This window comes from Neovison vison, chromosome 13, assembly GCF_020171115.1.
Source record: "Neovison vison isolate M4711 chromosome 13, ASM_NN_V1, whole genome shotgun sequence".
NCBI lineage: Eukaryota > Metazoa > Chordata > Mammalia > Carnivora > Mustelidae > Neogale > Neogale vison.
The window spans coordinates 145414216-145435587 of record NC_058103.1 but is presented as its reverse complement, the minus strand read 5'-3'; the positions used below and the strand labels follow the sequence as shown (position 1 = coordinate 145435587).

General features: G+C 52.7%; 1 protein-coding gene across 1 annotated transcript in view; it reads left to right on the top strand.

The window, feature by feature from the left end:
* The window catches only part of LOC122893040 (NT-3 growth factor receptor-like), a 271355-nt gene that overhangs the window by 128528 nt on the left and 121455 nt on the right, over window positions 1-21372 (top strand). Inside the window, exons 11-12 of the mRNA XM_044229813.1 lie at window positions 1343-1404; window positions 2231-2333. Coding sequence (XP_044085748.1) covers window positions 1343-1404; window positions 2231-2333 — 165 coding nt within the window. The remainder of the gene's footprint in view (window positions 1-1342; window positions 1405-2230; window positions 2334-21372) is intronic.

Below are 21372 nucleotides of genomic sequence, written 5' to 3'. Positions count from 1 at the left end.
CATTTGCACATCTCTTGGTCTCCATGCCTCAGTTTCCCCCACAGAGTTCCCTAAGGTCTGAGCAAGTGCTGGGTCTCCCTGCCTGGATGAGAAGGGGTGGTGTGAGGAAGGACATGGGGTTTCACATGCCCAGGTTCTACCTGGTGATCATCTCATGTGTCCTTGTGGAGAGAAGGGGGGCCCCTAAACCCATGTTTCTTACTTGCTCTGAGGGGCCCAGAATCTGGCTGGGACTCACCTTGTGAGTAATTTACAAGGTCTCCTGATAGGCTTGTGTGTCCTCAAGTGGAATTATTTTGTTTTTTAAGTAGGCTCCATGTTCAGTGTGGAGCCCAATGCGGGGCTTGAACTCACAACCCTGAGATCAGGACCTGAGCTGGGATCAAGAGTCGGACTCTTAACTGACTGAGCCACCCAGGCGCCCCTAAAGTAGAACTATTGAGGCTCAATTTAAAAGCAATCTGGGGCTAGGACCAGACACCCCCTCCCCCACAATTTGGTGTTTTGCTCATGGACGGCGGGGAAATCTGTATTTATGGCTTTCCCTTTTCTCCCCATGGGAGACTAAGGGCAGCAGCACTGTTGTTTCTGCCCTATGTGTGGCCTGAGGTGGCGGACAGTCCTGTTGAGGACACCCCTTGCTGGTGGGCATGGATGTGCAGATTATCTGTGGTTCCTTCATTTGTCCTTGATCTGAGAGGACTTGTCATCTCCCAGAATGTCCCTCTAAAGACTTCTGAATTGGGGCTGTTTCCTGCCCAGGAGATGATCAGAGACGGAGGACAGACTGGCTTCCCATCCCAGCCTTGCTGGGAAAGGTGGTGTTTCCGGGGCAGATGGACTTGCTGCTTATCTGGGGTGGCCACTGTGTTTTGAACTCCGTGGTAGGGGAGTGGACAGTGAGTTGTTCCTGGGGCCGTGGGTCTCCTGGTCTCACTGAGGAGTAAAGAGGGAGAAAGGAAGGGCATGGGAGAGCCAGGGACAGGGAAAGGAGGGTCCCTGGCAGAGGGTAGCCGAATGTCAACACCATCTGTTGTCACCAACAAAATGTGCCCAATCCGCACCCTGGCCTGGATCCCAAACTATTTTTTTCTCCTCTTCTGTACCTAGTAGTTCATGGCCTAGGATGCCCAGGTGACATTCTTTACTCTGGAATGGAGGTAGGTGGGTGGCAGTGAGGGTCCTTTATTCCTCGTGGAGCCTGCCCTTGACCTGGTCTCCAGGGACCTCTGCAAAGCCCGAGTAGGAACTCTTGTGGGGGGCCTGGGAGTCAGGTGGGGACTGTGGCTGATCCTCTTATGGCTGGTAAGCTAACCACCCTCCTGGTCTGGTTGGTTTTCAGTCTACGACGTGAGCCCCACACCCATCACGGTGACCCACAAACCGGAGGAAGACACTTTTGGGGTAAGTCACTCCCAGATCAAGGGGATTGGTGTTTACTGACTTCGTTTTTGGAGCTAACTTTCCGGAATTTTATCTTACTTGGAACCCCAGCATATGCGGCAGGAAAAAACTGCTCTGAATGACCCCCTTTCAGGTGGTTGAAACCTTCCTTGTTTGATGAGAATAAGTCATTATTTGAGGAACTCTTTGAGGATCCGCTCCAAGCCCTAGGGTTCGGCAGAAAACCGTTTGAAAACCCCCACTCTGCTAGGAGCCTGGCTTTGCCTGATTTGAGGGCAATACTAACCACACAAACCTTTCACAAGAGTCAGAATTGCTCAGAGCAACCCCTTGGGTGGGTTTTTCCAGTCCCTCCCCGGACCCTCCCCTGCCTGACTCTCAGAGCCAGAGATGTCCCTGAGGAGGAGAGCAAAGGTGGTTTTTTGTTTTGTTTGTTTTTTTTAAAAGAGTCCAGATCTCCAGAACCTTCTGGAAGGTATTCTGTAAAGATTACCCATGGGAAGGTGCAGAGGGCTTTTTGCTAATGGAAACAACAAACAGTAGACAGAGACATCTTAGGCCTGCCCTTGCGTTGCTTGTGACGGATGGCCCGCAGATGAGAGGCTGAACCACGGGACGTTCTCTCGTCCAGCTGGGGAATTACTTCTCCTGTAATGTGCTCAAGGTCTCATGAGTTACTTCTGCCGAGGAACTGACTCAGTGGTGCGGGTCGAAGCGCGGCTTCCCCGATGGGATGACATCCGTTTGGGCACGTGTGACTTTCCCTGGCCCGCTGGTTCTCGGTGACTGTTCTTACCTGCCTGCTCTCGCCACCCCCCCCCCCCAGGTGTCCATCGCCGTGGGACTTGCTGCTTTTGCCTGCGTCCTGTTGGTGGTTCTCTTCATCATGATCAACAAGTACGGTCGGCGGTCCAAATTTGGAATGAAGGGTAAGGTGGGATTTTCCCTTGCAATGGTCTCCTGGCGGGGGGAGGGGCGGGTAGAATCGTGTTCCTTTTGATCAAAAGAGGCTGTTTTAGTCTCCCTTTGCTCCCCAAGAAGGCCTCCGCTGGTGGGCTGAAGGCGTCCTGGTGGAGAATCCTGTCTGCCCCTCACTGCTGGTGGTGATGGGTTAGAGGCAATGTTGGTGTCCATGGGGCCCAGACTGTGGTCCGCCTGGCTTTGCCCTGAGAACGGGAAGCAGCATAGAGCAGGGCTGCTTGTTGAAGGAGGGTAGTTTGTGAAGGGAGTTGCTGAGAAAAAGGACTCCTTGTGTGAATGTCTTGGTTTCACTCTTGCCTGCCCCCTCCCTTGGAGTTATGCTGCGGAGGTATCAGCTAGCTAGATGTCGGGTGGCGGACCCCGGTGCTGGGACATTGCCCACATGATGGCATTTCAGCACGTAGCTCTACACAGGGTCCCAGAGCAGATGCCAAGAGCAACATGATTGCTAAAATTGCTGGCCAGCTTCCACAATCCCGAGTCTTCAGCCCCCTTCTGGCAGGGGAAGGCTGCGGGACGCGGCTTCCCACCAGGGCTCGGGTTGGGGGAGTGGCACCAAAGGGGTTAACACGGTGAATTAGCACCCATCTGCCTGGTCTCAGGGATGGATCTGTCCAGATGGCTTCCGGGAGGCTGGGTACTGGTTCTCAAACAGAAACTGGAATTTAAAGACCTGCTCCCCACTGGGGTTTCCATTTTTGGCTAATGTTCGATGGGAGGTGGGTAGGGAAGGATGAGGAAAGGTTCAGCAAACGGTCAGGTTGCTGAACTGGAATCCAGGGTTGAGAGTATGGGATCCAGAAAGATGAGTTTCTACAGCTTTTGCACATGAACTGGGATCTGTGGGGAGAGTCCTGACCTTGGGACCGACGGAGGCAAATGAATGAGATCCACAGGGACGCTGGTCCCCTGGACTTATGCAAATGTTTGGGTGTACGTGGCGGAGGGGTGAGGGATGGTTTGGAAAGGAGCTAGTCCACTCCTTGTGTTATAGTCTCAAAATATTCTGTGACTCCCCTAAAAGTTTAGAACACTGGCATTCAGCAAGAGATCCCTGTGGAAGGGTAGAAGGGCAGAAAACAAGTGGGCAGTCTGCCTGGCTTCTCCAAGGCTACCTACCTCTATACCCTCTTTCTGTTCTTGCTTAAGCTGAACAAGTCAGAGCAAGGCAAGCCAGGTTTTCGTGAATCCTATGAAGTAATTGGACCAAGAGAAATACTTGTGCAGGCAAATTCTAGAGAGGCGATAGAAGTTTGGCCCAAAGCCCCACGACTTAAACAAGATCAGACCACCGTGAGGCACCTTGATGGGAGATGTTTTATCTGCCAGTATTCCCTGAAGCCAAATAGGGCTCCACGGACTTCGAAGATGAACCCCGCTGGGTGAGCCCCAAGCCTTCAGTCTTAGCCTAATCCCTGGGGCCGTGGCTTTGAGGACTGGCCTTATTGCTTGGGCAAAGTTTTCGGACCACGGGAGGAAGCCTCTGACCATAGCTGTTCTCTCCTTCCACCTGAGAAAACATGAGCGTGTCGGCCAAAGGGGAGAATGGGGCATTTCTGCTCCCCGCCGAGGAGGCAGCGCCACCAGCTGAGACCCTGTGACATGCTTGGCAGCGCTGTGAGAGCAGATTTTTCCTATTAATTGTCATCCGGTTTCTGGAACAGTGTGTCCCCATGTCGGATGGATTAGGCAGGAGCCAGGGTGGTGCCTTCCCTTCAGCTGTGCTCAGAGCCTCTCCCAGCCCCTGCTCCCCTCTCCCAGAGCTGAGCTGCCTCCTTGGCCCTGGATGGCCCCAGAGAGCATGGCCCACCAGGTGGAAGGGAAGTGTCCCCTCCTGGGGAGCCCAGCAGCCGGAAGGAGAGAGGCTGTACTTGGAGGCTGGATGTGGAGATGGGTCTAAGGCTGACCTTGTTGAGGCTGAAGCTGCCTGTCTCTGCCCAGGATGAGTAAGCACGTGCCCCAGGCTGCGCCCACCCCGATCCTTTGTTGCAAGAGACATCCCGGTGCAGGAGAGAGTGAAGGTGTGGGTACCAGCAGCCCCCCGACTCTGACTCCGGTGAACCTCGACCTCTTCCGAACCCGCCCGTCCTCAGCTTTGAACGTTCAGATCTGGGTCAGGCTCTGCCGTGCCACTTAATTGCTCCTTGCTTTTAGCTAAGTTACGCCGCCCCTGGCAGCCTCCCCTGCCGCCGTGGGTTGGCTCTGAGCGTTGAGACGTGTGTGGACCTGGCATATAAAAGGGGGCCCCACGGCTGTAGTTCTCCCCTTCTTTTCTTCATGTGTAAGCCTCGCCCGGCTCCTTTCACTGTCCTTCTACGAAGGGCTGCCCTCCCAGGACTCGCGCACGCCCACCTCTGTCACACGCCGTGCTTCGTCGGGATGCCTGGATTCTGCACTAACCCCAGTGCCTTGTCCTTCCTTTGCACATCCATCATCTGACTGTCCTGCCAGGCCAGGAACAACTTGACAGAAACCACAGATCACTCTGTCCGGTGTGTCTGAAACTTCGCACGGTGTTTGACAAATGCTCGTTGAACTTAAGATGGATGACTGCATTTATAATCATAAAAAAAAAAAAGAAAAAAAAAGCCCAGCTTGTGAATCAGTAACAGGCCAGTAAGGGCTACTTTGGCAATGGAAGGGGTCTGGGCCGTGGGACGGAGAGTGGGGTTGATGGGGGGCCGCATATGTAATATACAGCGTCCCCACCCCAGGGCCCGGAACGCAGTGTGTGCATGAGGAGGGATTGCTGGTATGCACTTCGCTTCCTTCCGAGAAATAAGGTAAAGACAAAAACACAAAGGTTAGTGTGGCAAATACATCGCTTAGCATAAGCAGCTCTTACAATTTTGGTTTTATGTCTGAGTCTGATGTTTTAGTCCTCGAGTAAAGAGATGAAACATTGCTGATAAAACAAAAAATGCTTTGTCTCCCCCATTCCCAGAGACGGCCACCAGCCTGGGCTTCGTGTGTGTCCCTCAGTTCACTGTTTATGTCTCTCTCCTTGATCTCTTCCTCTCTTTCTCTGTCGTCTCTGCACACCTGCCCTCCCCGCTTGGCTCTCTCCCAGCCAGACTCACGCCCTGTGGGCTCCCTCCACCCCACGGCGATGCTAGGGACCAGGTCTGGTAACCAGGTCATTTTTAAACATTAAAAAAATTTTAAAAAAATATTTGCCATTTAAAAAAATAAATTTTCCGTTTATCTATTTGGATTGCGCACAAGTGGAGGGGAGGGGCAGAAGGAGAAGGCGAAGCAGACACCCTGCTGAGCAGGGAGCCCATCTAAGGGCTTGGAGCTCCATTCCAGGACCCCAGGATCATGACCTGAGCCAAAGGCAGATGCTTAACTGACTGAGCCCCCCAGGCGCCCCCATTTTTGTACTTCTGTGTATATGTATACATATGTTTGTTCTTTACAGGTCACAGATTGCTTTCCTAGACCTCTAGACAACAATCATTAGTGTATATATCTTCTATATTGATCTTATTAATATATTTTATTTGGACAAGAGAACGTGTGCCATACCGGTTTTAACCAGTGTGATTAAAGCCCGCAGCTCCCCCAAGAGTGGTCGCACGCAGTGTGCGATACGTGTGGACAGCGTATGTCCGGTCTACGAGAAAATCGGCACCTGCATATGTGTGCATTCATGTGTACGTGGGTACGTGCACATTTACACAATGCACACCTCTGTGTTTAACTGACGCACGTGTTCACACTCTTAGTTTCCTTCTGCATCTTGTTTATTTACCTGTCGGGTGTCAGAGGTCTCCCCATGTTGGTGTGCACAGGCGTTCTACCAGACACTTAGTTTTTGGGAGGTGAAGATATTAACGAGATCTTACAGAAACAGATAGAAAAAGTACCATCTTGAACATCTCTGTCCTTCTGTCCCCTGCCATCTTGTTGATCAAGGTGGCCCTAGGAGCGGTCACACTAGCAGGGGAGCAGGTCTCTTGGATCCACAAATGTTTTGAAATGGCGCCGAGCCAGGGCAGTAGGGTTTCCTGGGGCTGTGGCTGAAGCCCAGGGTCTTACTTAGAGCAGCGGGGGATCATTTGGTTTCCTGTGGTAACTGACTTTCAGAACAGAAGCCTGCAGGAGCTGGGACCTGGAGGCTCCCGGCTGTGTGGGACACTATCTCTTGAATTGCTGGGTGGAGGGAGAGATCAACGAGGCAGGTTGAGCCCGGAATGTGTGCAGGGCAGGAGCCGTCCACTGGGAGGGACAGAAATACAGGGACATTTCAGCGTTTTATTATTTTATTTTATTTTATATTTTTAAAGATTGTGTTTATTTGTTTGGGAAAGAGAGAGTGGAAGAGGGGCAGAAGGAGAGGGAGAAGTAGGCTCCCCTTGAGCATGGAGCCAGATGCAGGGTTCTATCCCAGGGCCTCCCCACCCCCTCCCACCTTCCATCATGACCTGAGCAAAAGGCATGATGAAACCGCCGTTGAAACCGACGGAGGCACCCAGGCGCCCCAGACGGTTCAGTGTTTTTGACAGCTAAGGATGTTGTGCCTATGGGCCCTGGGGCCGGGATGGGATGTGGTTCAGAGTTTGCACCAAGCTCTCCCTCACAAGATATGTTTCTGTCGGCCATCGGAAGACCATGGCAGGGATCTGGTTGGGGCTTTGTGGCAGCTGTGTGTCCTGCTGAAGAAGCCGTGGTGAGAAGAGGCGTCGTGCTTTGGATTCTTGGTCCGGTGAGGCCAGGTTAGGACTCCCCACTTACAGCTTCAGCCCCCTTCCAAGGCCAGCGAACCGCCTTATGCCTTGACCTTGGTTGTCTCACAGTGAGCAGCCCCGGTGTACCTGCCATCTTCAGAAAAGTAGCCAGGTTGGGCGCCTGGGTGGCTCAGTGGGTTAAAGCCTCTGCCTTTGGCTCAGGTCATGATTCCAGGGTCCTGGGATCCAGTCCTGCATCAGGCTCTCTGCTCAGTGGGGAGCCTGCTTCCCCCTCCCCCGCCTCTCTGCCTGCTTGTGATCTCTGTCAAATAAATAAATAAATACAATCTTTAAAAAATAAAAATAGCCAGGTCAATGATGCAAGAGTGTCTTTAAATAATAAAACATGTCCCATAGTTTTCATAACCCTTACTGTAGTTATTTAATAGAGGAAGAAGCCTTCGCGTGGGTTTTCGCAACCTGTAAAAAGAGCGGATGTTCTTTGGCCTCTGACCTTATGACGACCTCAGTATCTCTACATATTTCCAGATCAGGGATGTGGTGATGGTGTCCTTCATGCTTCTTGGCTTCCTCTTCTCCCACGGAAGAGACAGAATGATGGCTTCTTGGAGCTGAAGCAGACCTCAGGCTTCTTAGGCGCTTGTCCCCATTGTACAGAGAAGGGAACAGACCAGAGAAGTGCAGTAACACGTCCCCGCGCACAGTGGGCTAGGGTAGCACTGGCCCTGCTTCACCGGGATGTGCTGTGTGCAGAGAGCCGGGGAGGGCCCAGAGATGAAGCTGGTTCTTCCCATGCTTTGTCCTTCGGTGCTGTGCGCCTCGAAAGGGGCTTTAAGTGGTGCTGCTTCTTAATCTACTTATTTCAAGCTGGGGCTCTCACCTGGTTTGTGGGGATGCAGGAAGGGAAAAGGGGAGCTGAGCAGGGGTGGGTGCTGCTTCCCTGGCTGAGGATATGTCCTTCATTTCTTTCTGGACACGGCGGGGACTGCACTGCAGGGCAGCGGAAGCCGGAAGGCTGGGGAGGACGTGGTCAAGACCTACCGTGAGGGCTTCTGGTAGTACGTTGAGCGCTTCGGCAGCCCTCGCTGGCTTTTTATCCTGATGGTCGGACACGTGCCGGTGCCTCTGATGGGCCTGTGGACAGGCACTCCAGGACTGTTCCATTGTGAATTAGCGTCCGTTAATAGGTACTTAAAGTAAAGTGGTTGCCTATTTGATTATGATTGGGGGTTATTAACATTCTTTCCATAAACAGATGGGAACGGTCCTCTGAGTGGATGGTAGAATCCTGCCAGAGTCTTGATTTGGAGGGGCTGGCTCCTGCCAAAACATGTCGGGGTGGGGGGGGGCTGCTGCTGCTCGTACGGAATGGCCTTGTTCTCCCTCTGGTTAACCTGTTGGTAAAAGGGAATGGTTGGACTTGGGAAGGAATCCTTTCTGGGCTCCCTCCTAACCTTGGAGCATCAGATCAAGAACGGTTTCTTCTGGCTGGAATGGAGATGGCACTGGGAGGGACCCTGGACTCCTCAGGTTTGGTGTTCTAACCTCTAAGGAGGCATCCTTTCTTCCTTGGCGGGGGAGGGGGTGCAGGGGGGTAGAGGGAGGGGGCGTCCCCCGCTGTGAGTGTGCTGCAGGAGTTGGAGGCAAGGAGAGTGGTGTGGAGAAAGCAGACTTCTGAGGCGATTGGGAGGTGATCTGGCGCCTCGATGAGGGCACTGTAGACGCCGTTGCCGGGACAGCTCCTTTGCCCCGAGAAACAGACTTACCTGATCTCTCGGTAACCGAGTCGGAAGCCAAGAGCTGCGCAAGGCAGAAGTGAAACGCGGTGAAGCAGCTGGGTTTCCTGACTCCCTCAAATACGTCCATTCTTCCTTCTTGCTTGTTTTTCTTTCTTCTTTTCCCATTCTCTCCTCTGAATTGAGGTTATTTGAAGGAGGAAGGTACCTCTGACCCTTGCAGTGGCCTCTGCTAGGGGTTCCTGGCGAAGGACTCCTGGTGGACAGTGACTCTTTGAACATAACCATGAGAGTTGCTTTTGGGTTCGTTTCCTATATCATTAGCCTACGCCCTTGTAGCCTCCGAACAAACGTTTCATGCCCTTTCTCTCCTTTTGGGCTCCTCGACAGACCCTCCTACCCCCACGAACAGTCCCAGCATTTGTTCAAGTCCTAGTTAAATAGGCTGGGTGTGCGGCCAATCCACAGGCAGGACGTGAAGGAACTGAAGCCAGGAGCCTTCTGCTTCCCTTCCTCTGCTTGGACTTTATTGCGAGTTTCTGGCTGTGGATGAAGTCTCGCCGCACTTGGTGACTGAATTCTAGAATGCGGTGCCCAGAGAGCTCTGAGCAGACGGCTGGAAGGCGATGTGTGTTTTTCTAGTATGCCTTTGCTGCCCCGTCTTTGTCAGGGCTTTGCAGGTGTGCAGTGGAAGTTTCTAGAAGCCCTTGCACTGTCACCATTGGTCGTCTTCGAGCTAGGCTGCTCCTCCATTCCTTTCTCAGCACTCCAGGAAACGAGCTGTTCTCCAGAGCAGAGTCTTGTTTCAAAGAAAGACACTGGAAATAGATTCTGCTACAAAACGTTTGTCCTCTACGGTTACCTGTGAGCTGGCTGTTTTTGGCAGGCCCCAGGGTCCCATTCCGTGGGGCCAAGGATGGCCAGTGTGTTTGGCTCCACAGTCAAAGTGATTGCCTCTCTGACTCACTTGATTCTGGCAACAAAATACGGTTCTTACTAATGCCGGCTGTTCGAGCGGGATCCCACAGGGTTAGCATTCTTTGATACTGCGGGGCAGAAGTTCTCCACCTTTTGTCCGGGGATGACACACGTGACCGTTGACGGTCAGATGCCTTACACACTCCTGTAGGTGTGAGCAGACTGGTGGACAAGTGCCGGCCCTCCCAGCAGCTTCTCACGTAAGGAAGCTATATCTGGATATGAGTTAGCAAAAGAGATCTTTAAAACTGGGAATAAAATCAAGTCTGTACTAATTTTTATGCTCAAAAAATTCACAAACTCTCAGTATTTCATTATCCGTCTAAGGTTCTGGGGACATACTTCCTCGCTGACCCAGATATCCTCCTGGATCACGGCACCAGGATGGAAACTGCGAGGGGTGGGACCTGCCAGCCTGGGCTTGCTCCCAGTGTGCCTTGCCCAACGTGGTTTGCCCCTGAAAAGTCAAATTGCAGAAGCCGCTCCGGCAGCGGCCCTCATCTCCTCATGGCATGTTCTTACCATCTCTGCATCTTCTCCTGTAACATCCTGCTTCCCGTTGCCCAGAGGAAGCGTGGCCGTGGGCTAGAGCGAATGAGAAGCTTCCCCATGGCTGCAGTGCCCGAACCCTGTGTTCATGCAGCCTGTTCTCCCGTGAACTGTGGAAAGCTTTGGGATGCCCACAAGCGGAGCCTTCCAGACCGCAGGCACAAAGCAACGAGGGCAAAAGAGCAGTTCATCGGGAAACACGCCTTCGGACAAGTGGAAAAAAGCCACCCATTGAGAACACTAACAATCCAGCCAGCCGCTGCAAATTCCTAGCCACAGCTCCTTCTCACCCCTCTGTCCGTGCTGCGCATCCATCGTGGGTGCTGAGCAGGACGGGTTGATGGAGAGGGGGCGCTGCAGGATCACCCAGCTGTGGCTCAGCCTCCAGGTGTGTCTGCTGCCTGCTCCAGCCCCCAGCTTCCGGAGGAAAGGAGGAAGGACTTCAGGTCGGACTCTTCCTGGGTCTTTCACACTGAGGGTTCATGATGCGCTTTTTCTCCCTTCCACAATACCCTAGTACATTTTGCGTAGAGAGAGCTTCGCCAGGTCACTCAGGTACAAGTCCCTTTATTGCTCTTCTACTAATCCTGCTTTCACCAGCCAGAGAGGGATTTGCTGGCATCCTTCTACCAGCCTTTCTGGCTCCCCCCAACCACGACCCCAAGATGTGGCTCCCTAATTGGTGGGACCCCGTGCAAGGTGTTCAAAAAGTATTAGAATTTCAAGACAACCATGGTAGAGCTTAATGCCCCAAGCGTGGGGCTCTCCTGAGCACGGAGCTGGGGTGCAGTTCCTTGGGGCCAGCTTTGCTCCGTGAGTAGAGGCCCTAGGACTTGATGCTTCCCTGAATGGTCTTGACGAAAACCTGTTTCTATGCTTCCTTTTTCCATCGAGGCTGGGATTTGGGGTAAAGACGAGAATACTAGCTGATCTGTCACTTCTAATCATAGCAGGGAAAGAGAACGGGAGGCAGGGAACACATACTGAGTATTCACTGTGTGTCGGGTGTCTAATAGGTCTTACGATAGTCTTCACAGGTAGCAATTCTTCCCATTGTAAAGGCCAGAAAGCTGCTCAGACTGGGGGGAATTGCCCAAGGTCAGTGGCTGGTAAGTAGGAAAACCAGGTTTTCAACGAGGTCACTGAGATCAGTGGTTTTCAATCGTAGCTGCACAGTCCAATTATGTATTGAAGCAACATAAAGCCCTTAGCCCAGGCTGCACCCCAGACCCATTAAAGCAGAATCTGGAGGTGAACCGCCAGGCACAGGCCTGCCTTTTTTTTTTTTTTTTTGACTCCTTGGGTGACTTCAGTGGTGCGGTCAAGGTGAAAAGCGGTGGTGCCCCCCATCCGCGATGCTCACACATAGGTTCCCCTAGCTGCCCGGTCTGTGTGTGATCTGCAGACCAGCCCATCTGACCCCTCGGGAGCTCGTTGAACCTCCAGATGCTGGGGATTCACCCCCACACCCACTGAGTCAAACCTGGGGTGAAGTGGGGGACAAGCCATCTCTCTAGGGGATTCTAAGGCTCACTGAAGTTCCAGAACCATTGCCTGGGACTTGTAGGAAAAGGAGGGATGATAATATGGCCATTGCTTCTCAGGCTTTCAGGTACAGATAAACCCTGGGCAAGGCTGGGGATCCCATAAAAATGCAGATTCTGACTGAACCGTCTGGAAAAGGACTGAGAGTCAGCATTTCTTTTTCTTTCTTTCTTTCTTTTTTTTTTTTTTTTAAGATTTTATTTATTTATTTGACAGACAGAGATCACAAGTAGGCAGAGAGGCAGGCAGAGAGAAAAGGAGAAGCAGGCTCCCCACTGAGCAGAGAGCCTGATGCAGGGCTCAATCCCAGGACCCTGAGATCATGATCTGAGCCAAAAGTAGAGGCTTTAACCCATCAAGCCACCTAGGCATCCCAAGAGTCAGCATTTCTAAGAAGCTTCTAGAGGCTCCTGCTCTGTGGCCCACACTTCCAGTTACCAGGGTCCCAGCTAATGGGGAGAACCTCAGGCCTGTGGCCTGGGACTTAGGTCCCATCTCTGCTTTCCATTCTTCCTGTTTGGCAACACTGGTCCACCTCGGAGTCTCCCATTACTGCCCGGTGTAATGAGGTGGCCACAGGACCATGGAATACAACCGAGACAGGCACACCTCATTTTACCGTCTGTTTGCTGCAAATTGAAGGTTGGCGCCAACTGTAACGTCAGACAAATCTGTCGGTGCCTTTTTTTTCCAGTGGCATCTGTCCACGTTTTGTCTCTGTGTCCCATTTTGGTAATTCTCAGAATATTCCAAACTTTATCGTGATTATATGTGTTATTATCTGTGTTTTGGTGATCTGGGCTCAGCAACGATGACTCATGGAAAACTCAGATGATGGTTAGCATTTTTTAGCCATAAGGTATTTTTTTTTTTAAATTTAGGTATGTACATTGTTTTCTTAGATGTTATTCTGTTGCTTGCTCAATAGACGATGATGTAGTGTAAACACGGCTTCTGTCTGCACCGGGAACCAAAACATTCATTTGACTCACTTTACTGCCATTTGCTCATTGTTGCAATGGTCTGGAACCCAACCGGCGGGGATTGTGAGGGACGCCTGGACTTCTAAGGCTTTTAGTTCTACCCTCTTTGGGTAAAGAAGTTTCTCATAGTTCCTAGAGCAGCTTCCGTCCTGGCTTCCTTGGCTCCTACCAAACTGTCACCTCCTTCCATGCCAAGGCACTTGCCTTGTCCGTTGATCTCAGCGACAAGTGTGAGGTCAATGAACAGTGACATCTCCCTTGAAGAGAGCTGGGGCAGGGCCCCCGAGACGTCAGCAGTCCGTTGGCAGTCCCAGGCCAGAGCTCCTGTCCTCTTCTGGAACCTTCTATGTTCTGCTTGCTCTTCCTCCCACGGCTGGTGATGCTCGCGGGGAGGTGGGGGGTGCTCTGGGAAACTGAAGTGTGGACTGGCGGGCTCTGGGCTGGATCAGGGGGAGGAGGCCCCATGGATTGAGCTGGTGGCAGCCCAGGCTGTGTGCTGGGCTCAGAGGCTGGAATTGCCTTCTTAGTCCTGCTGTTCCAGGGGTCTGTGTTTGCACAGGATACCTGTCCTCCTTCCGATTTACTGTGGAAGAAGAGTTGCGAAAAGCTGACCAAACACTGGAGCAGTTTTTTTTTCTTTCTCCCTTCCCTTCCCTTCCCTTCCCTTCCCTTCCCTTTCCTTTCTTTCTTCCTTCCTTCTATCTCTCTCTCTCCCTCTCTTCCTTTCTTCCTTCCTTTCTCTCTCTCTCTCTCTCTCTGTTTCTTTCTTTCTTTGTCCCAGAGATGCCAAGCCTGCCTACCTGACAGGAATCCCAAATTCAAAGGGGCCTCTGTGCGGTGACGGCCACGCAGACCTGTTCCAGGCAGGGGAGAAGAATACCAGCATCTGTCCCCCTGCCAGCACCGCCTGACCTACAGCCCTGAGGGGGACACCTGAATGGTTCTAGGAACTGCTTTTCAAAGCGAATCCCTCCAAATACATGGCATTCTGTGCATTGGCCTGGGACCAGTGGCGGGGCTGCTGAGGGGCACCCCGTCGTTGGCTCGGCCTCTAGGAAAAGCAGGCAGGGTCTGAGCGCTATTATTAGCCGTTCCGTGTGGCAGCAGCTCCAAAGGCCCTGGTCCCGCCTGGGCTTGCACTGCTGTGGGGGAAACGCTTGCCTGATGGGGCTGTGTGTGGGCTTGTGGACTTCTCAGGAGAAGCCCAAGCGGTAATGAGGGGCCATAAAAGAGAAAGGGAAACAGATGCACACATTTGCCACTGCCGAGTGTGTGGATTGGGGCAGTCTTTCTGGAGAGCGGCTTGGCATGTTCCTACAAGGCTCCAATCATGGGAAACCCCTGTCGCCGTAACTCCCCTTCTGAGACGTTCCCCTGAAGGTAATGGTCACAAATGGCTACCCGTATTTATGGGTACGGCTGTTCATCCCGCTGCGACTGACACAGTCCACTTGATAAAGTCAGAATTGTTTAAATATCTGATGATAAATGACCAGGGAAGCACATTCTGATCCATCCGTACGGCGTGATTCATTGTAGGCATTAGGAAGGACATTTTTCCAAAGTACGTTTTTACAGTTTTTTAAAAAAATACCTTCTTTCTTCATGAGAAAGTGAGAGGCAGAGGAGAAGCAGGCCCCTCTCTCAGGGAGCCCAATGCGGGTCCTGATCCCTGGACCCCGGGATCATGACCTGAGCCAAAGACAGACGCTCCATCGACTGAGTCACCCAGGTGCACTGGTTTTTACTATTTCTTTAAGGATAACCCTGCAGATAGTAAGAAAGCCCAATAGCATAGAAGACAGCTTAGTGATGAGTGTCTGTCTCGGTCTGCTTTTCTGCTCCGGGGTCACCACTCTTTGCGGTTCTCGCATATCCTTCTAGAGACCGTCAATCCTGTCCCAGGACAGATGTCTCCCCACTGCCCTTGCACAGACATCAACTTGTAGGCACACTGCTCTGCGCTGGGTTATTTTCGCCAACAAACTATCCTTGAGAACGTTCCCTATCAGCTCAGCGATCTACTGTATTCTCTTTCTCTTTTTCCCAGCTTTATTGAGTCATAATTGACATATAACACTGTGTACGTTTCAAGGTGTACAGTGTGATCACGTGATTCACGAATCTATTCACTGTGTTTCCAGGTGCATATTTTAAAAATGACACTTTAACGTAATATCTTTGGACACGTGAAAATGCGTCTTTCCAAGTGGGTAAAGGCTACAGGCAGACTCTCGTTGGTTTCTTTTCCTGAAATAAAGGGAAAATATTTTCACATCTGTACTTAGGAAAAATACCAGGACCTTATTGACGGATCAGAATGGAAACAGTGGTCCTGTTGGGGTTTGGGGATTATGGATGCTTTTTTATTTCATCCTCTGTGATTTTTGTTTTGTGTTCCATGTTTTTTGCCCTGAACCATAAAACAGGGCAGGAAGCTGCTGGGGTGGAAGGCTGTCCTTCTTTACTGGACGCAGAGTGCTAACTCACTCCCCACGGAGGCTCCATCTGCCCCTTCAAGGGGACGACCTGGGCCCTGGTGTCATTTAGGATTCCTGACTGTACAGACCTAGCGCTCCTTCCAAGGGGTTCTCAGGCCACTCCCATCAGAATCATTGATGGTGGTGGGGACTGATGATAACGCAGTTTCCTGGGCCACAGCTCCTAAATCCAGTATTCTGGTGGTAGGCCCTAGGAAGCCGTTTTCTTAAACAAAACAAAACAAAAACAAAAACAAAAACAAACACCCTCAGTGACTGTGGTGCTCATTAATATTTGGAAGACTGTATCTGTCATCAGAAATTGGCAAACTTTTTCATCAAACCCAGATAGTAAATATTTTAGACTTTGCTGGCCATCTGGTTTCTGTTGCAATCACTCAGCTCTGCTGCCGTAGCAGGAAAACTGTCCTAGGCAACATGTAAATGAATGGGCTTGGCTCTGTTCCAATAAAACTTTATTTACACAAAGGGGCAGCAGACCGGATGTGGCCGTAGGTTCAGATGGAGATGGACATAGTGCCTTAAAAAATTAGTCAGAAGATGGGAGAGCTTTCCAAGGGCTCCTTATATTTGAAGAAGCAGGTCATATTATAAACAGTGACCATCAATGAAATGCCTTTTATATGCCAGGCACTTTTCAGACATAAGCGAAACTTAAAATAACACGACACAGTAGCTATTATCTGTCTTACCCTGACAAGGCAATCGAAGAGATGAACCGATTAGCCCCGGACCGCATAGTGAAGGCAGGTTGGCCGGACGGCACAGCCGAGGAGGAAGGTTGTGGTGTGACAGTCCGACAGTCCTTTTTCTCTCCAGGCTTGGGGGAAGAATAATTTCAAAGTCCGTTACCAGGGCATCAGGTGTCCCCATGTCCCTCCATGTTCCCAAGCTAGGGATGAATAGCCACGGCTGTGCCCCTGGTGGGGGTACAACTCCTAGGATCCCTTTGTACCTCCCATTTGCCTTAGCGGAGTGGGGTCCTGAGCCATCTTGGGGTCTCTGGGCCCTGTGGGCATCAGGAGACTTGCTCACGGCCCTCCTCTGATGACCACTCAAGGCTCTAGGTGGCCAGCGTTCACCCCGCTTGGAGCCCATGGAGAGGGGCGGATACCCCACCCATCAGAGACAGGTCTGAGTGGGAATGACAGTGTCTGCTGTCTGGGCCATTTCTTCTCTCCTCACGTCTCCCCACCCCTGCCTGCTTCAGTTTCAGCCGCCTCATGGTCCCCCCGGGGCAGGCTCTGAAGCTGGTGGTTCAGCCGATAGCTTTGCCCCAAGCCGTGTGGGTGGCTCAGTACCCACAGAGAGCACCGATTGCCTCCTGAGAGCCTAGCCGGCCTTGGGGTGCGGGGCTCCTTACTGAAAATCTGGACGGCTTGGCGTACTCACTGAGTAAGCCGTGGTCATTTACATAAAACAGAAACCAAGCCTAGAATCCCGTACCCAGAGCGGAGTAACTGCTCAACTAAACGGCAGCTAATTACACAGTCGTTGTCGTTAGTCTGACGGTCAGCAGTCCTCTGAGGTTGACATTATCATCCCATTTTCTACAGACAAGAAAGCTGGGATTCCAGCAGCCCTGGTGGGGTCGTCGGGTCTGTCGGACGCCCACACTCTTAAGTCAGTGCTGTACGCTTCACAGTCCAAAAAGAAGCGGCTCCAGGGCTGCCGGCGGCCATGGTGGGTCGCAGCCTAAGAAGCTGCAGAAAGCCTGGGCAGATGGATCTTTCCTTCCCTTCGTCATCCAGCAGCCTCCTGCCTCCTCCCAAGCCAATGGCAAACTCCCCACGCAAACAGTGGGTACTTGCCTCTTATGAGTTAATAAGCTATTTATCCTGCCTCAGGTAGACACCCGGCTGCAGGTTATGGGGCCCTTTTTGGGGCGGGTCCTGGCCCTTGAATCCCTGTCCCCACACCTTCCTGCTCCTTCTTCTTCTTCTGTCTCTGCAAGTCCACAGTAACTTGGGAAATGGCATTGTGCATTCTGGTACAAACCCCGTTTCTAGATCCCACCTGAGGGCTTGGCTCAGGTTCAGAGATATGGCTCAGCCAGGGGAGAAGCAGCAGCTTCAGCCCATGTACCCCAAATCATGCTCTGGGGTGTCCTCCTGCCCCCATCATTTGTGGGTCTGTGAACTGCCCTGTGAGCCGGAGATCTAAGGGTCATTCATTCTGTCTCTCCCCTGACGGTCCCCACCCTGCCACCCTGGCCTGCAATGGTACAGTCCCAGTCCTTCTGGAGGCTGTCTTCCCTGCCGTCCCTGTGCCCCTCCCCCCACGGCCTTGGCCCTTCTGCATGTCTCCCCACCGCATTCAAAGTAGCAGTCCCCCCCCCCCCCCCCCCCCCGTGCGGTGGAAAGTTGCTTGTGTCCCATTCCATGCTCCAGAAATTCCGGGCATCCCCCTGCTCTTGGGAGAAGAGCTGACCCCCCTGACAATGTGTTCGGGCTCCTACTGGAACCCCAGCCTCACCTTGCTGCAGGATTTCCACTCTTGCCTCAGTGGCCTTTCCTCTTCTTTCCCCGTGTCTTGTGCTCCCCAGGACTACAGCGCCCCTGCCTCGGACCGTCCCCCGGCACAGCTTTCTAGGTTCCCGCCTCTTCCTTTCTGTTCAGCTCAATCTTCACTCCCCCGAGGAGGCCTGCCCTGGCCACCCAGAGCTGGGGAGGGGGTGGGGTGCCCCTGTGACCCCTCATAGCACCTTGTACCTTCCTTCTCCAGCACCTTGCCCAGTTACGGAGGGAGGGTTTGGTGAATGCTTGCCTTCCCAGCAGACTGACCGTGGCGGGCTTGCTCACCCAGCATGATGAATGCCAGCAGTCTGCCTAAAGCCAGGGGTGCACGGATGTCCTCTGACCACCTTGGGCTTTGCACCCAAAAGGCAGGAACCTGGAGCACCCCGCTGGATCCCCAGCACCCCCAATTTTGTGATTACACTGATAGGACATGTGATCTGGGATATTTCTTTTAAAGCCTGTTGATTCGCCAATAAGACAGAGATGGGCATATTCTCTTCCAGCTAACAGCTCTTCCCTGCGTGGCTTCCCTCCCCCATTCCTGCAGGGGCCCCACACAGGGAGACACCAGGATGGAACTCCTTTCCCGAAGACCACCCCGTGTTTAAGTGGCTGCCTGTCTCCCTTAGCATTTCTTCCTTTACCCACTGCCTGCACAGACTTGGGCCACGTGTGTGGCTTTTTCTCGTGTTCACACCGTGACGATTTCTTCCCTAGCTTCCCGGTGCTGATTACAGCTTCCAGTCCGATGGGCCGGGGGTGGAGTCCCGCGGCTGCCCCGTGGGAGCTGTGGCACTTACAGTGACTTACTAACCATTCCGAGCTTCCATTTCCCCAGCTGTCAAACGGGAGGGGAATCCTCATGATGCAGGGTAGATGAGAATTAAGTGAAATTATATGTATAAAGCAATTTGCTTAGTCCCTGGCCATGTTAGTCATCACTCAATTAAGGTAGCGAGGGGAGAGATACCCTGCCTTCTGCTGCATTCCGAGAAGCTGTGTGTAATCCACAGGTCTTGCTGGGGCTGTGATTGGCAGCCTTGGTCCCATTTGGGAATCACCCGGGGATCTCTTAAAAAAATCCCAGTGGGCCGGGTTGCTCTCCTGAGCAGCGAACTCAGAGTCTCAGTGGCCCTCCCCAGCCTCCTTCTGACAGAGCACAAACCTTTTGGGACATTGAGAGATGGGCGGGATCGAAGACCTCGCAGAGAAAGCTCTGGGCCCCAACCATGGGTCAGGCACTGTGCCTGGCTCTTTCTCTACGTTCTCATTTTATTTTCACTGTGATCTTGCGACCCAAGAATTAAGGTCCCTGTTTCTTCCATAACCTTCGGGAAGGATGAGTGACTTGCTTCATGTCAGGCGTGGGCTGGCTTCAGGCTGAAGGACGAAGAGAGGACGGTGGGGCTGGGGTACTGTCCTTCTGTTCCTGTCCCGCTGCCCCCTCCTGCGCGCGCACTCCTTCCTCGCCGTGGCTGGCTGAGCCCCCCGTTTTCGCCCCCCTCGGGGCGGGGGCTCGCCGCCACACCTGTCCGCCTGCAGTGTTTAATGACCCGGCCCGCTCGCTGCTCGCCGGGGCCCTCGCCAGTCATCTGCCACCTGTTCCTCCGTGCACGGTCGCTCGTGCTGTTTGCTTAGCGGAGAGATTTAAGGGCCTCACAAAGCTCCCCGTGGATGAGGGGAGAGGCATTCACCGACTAGAAATGGGAGCATTGTTGTTGTTTTGGTTTTTATTGCCATTCATTTCCAGGCTTTCTAGTGGGTTGGGGAAAAGTGATGGATGGGTTGGGCACAGACGGGGAGGGACGCCTTCTGGCTTAACTGTCCGGGTGGATCAGAGGCGGAGTTCTGGAGTCCAGAGCATCTAAAACTTTACTGTGCACGTACAACACTTGGGAATCTTGTTAAAATGCAGATTCTATAAATAAAATGAAAAAAAAAATCTTTAAAAAAGGGGCGCCTGGGTGGCTCAATGGGTTAAGCCTCTGCCTTCGGTTCAGGTCATGATCTCAGGGTCCTGGAATCGAGTCCCGCATCGGACTCTCTGCTCTGCGGGGAGCCTGCTTCCCCCTCTCTCTGCCTGCCTCTCTGTCTACTTGTGATCTCTGTTTGTCAAATAAATAAATAAAATTTTAAAGAATCTTAAAAAAATGCAGATTCTGATGTGCTAGGTCCCAGGTAGGGCTCGAGAGTCTGTATTTCTCAGAAGCTCCTGGGTGAGGCCGATCCCGAGGGTCTGCCAGCCACACTTGGCTTAGCGAGGCTTGAGCTTCCGGCGAGGGACTTGGCGTGTATGTTCTGACCCCGGCGATTTCCGTTTGGGGGAGTGTCCCGGAATGGTTCAGAAATCTGGGCATTTTAGCTCTGGCCAGATGTGATCTGATTTACCTCTGGACATCTTACAAGCTTCATTTTGTCCTCCATAATAGGATCTGGATTAAGTGGTTTTCAAGGTCCCTTCTGGTTAGACTGGTCTGTGATTCTGTCGATTGGGTCAGAGTAGGAGGACAGCGTGGCTCAGAGGGAGCAGGAAGTAGGGAGGCCGGAGAGGAGCATCCACTACAAATCAGTGTTTCCTCTGAGATCACCAGGCCTGACACAAGGGGTCAGAGCTTGAGGGAGATGGGCCGTGACCTTTCTTCTGCGCTGTGGGTATAAGAGCTCCGGGAAGGCTGACCTGGCAGGCAGGTACGGCAGCTCTTCCTTTCTCACTCCTGCTTGGCTTCTCTGAACGGCAGGAGCGTGTGTCGGGACATGTCACATGCTGCAAGTCCCATGAGGATCTTTTCTCTGGGAGACACAAGTCTGGACACTGCGGGCTGGGGAATGCCGAGCTGCACACAGTTTTGTCCTTGGCGGGCACAGAATTAAGAGATGGGGATCTTCCAGGACCTGGAGTCCGGCCACTTTTTCCGATTGGAATCCCCATGTCTGTTCTCTCAGTCTCTCCATCATCTGGGGGCTGGTGCCACCAGTGGGGGTGTTTTCCCACGGAGAGCTCTCGGATTCTCCCGATGCCACGACAGCGGGCCCCGAGAGCCGACACCTCCTCACCCGCCACCACTTCTCTAGGATGTCACTTTCCCTCTCCACTGGTCTGTTCTTGGAGCGCTCCCTTGTTGTTTGTCCCTTCCCTGCCATGTGGATCTGTTGGGTCCCTCGGTTCTGACCCCTTCCAGTCTGGCCTCTCCCACGGCCACCTGGGACTCAGTCATGATCCTGCACTCGAGTTGGTGAGTTCCGGTCTCAGGTTTGGTGATATTTTCATTTCACCAGTTCCTGTAGAAGTTTCTGCACATGGTAGGGTTTGCCCATCCCACCCAACGGGACATGTCCCTCTGCAAGTGGAGAGACTCGGGCTCCTGTCTCTGCGATTGCTCTTGGCAGACATGGGATGGGCCGTGGTTAGGCCGGGGAGGCCAGAGAGGGCTTTCCAAGCTGGTTATGTCTCTGCCGGACTTTCCCCAGGGAGACTACGATGCTTC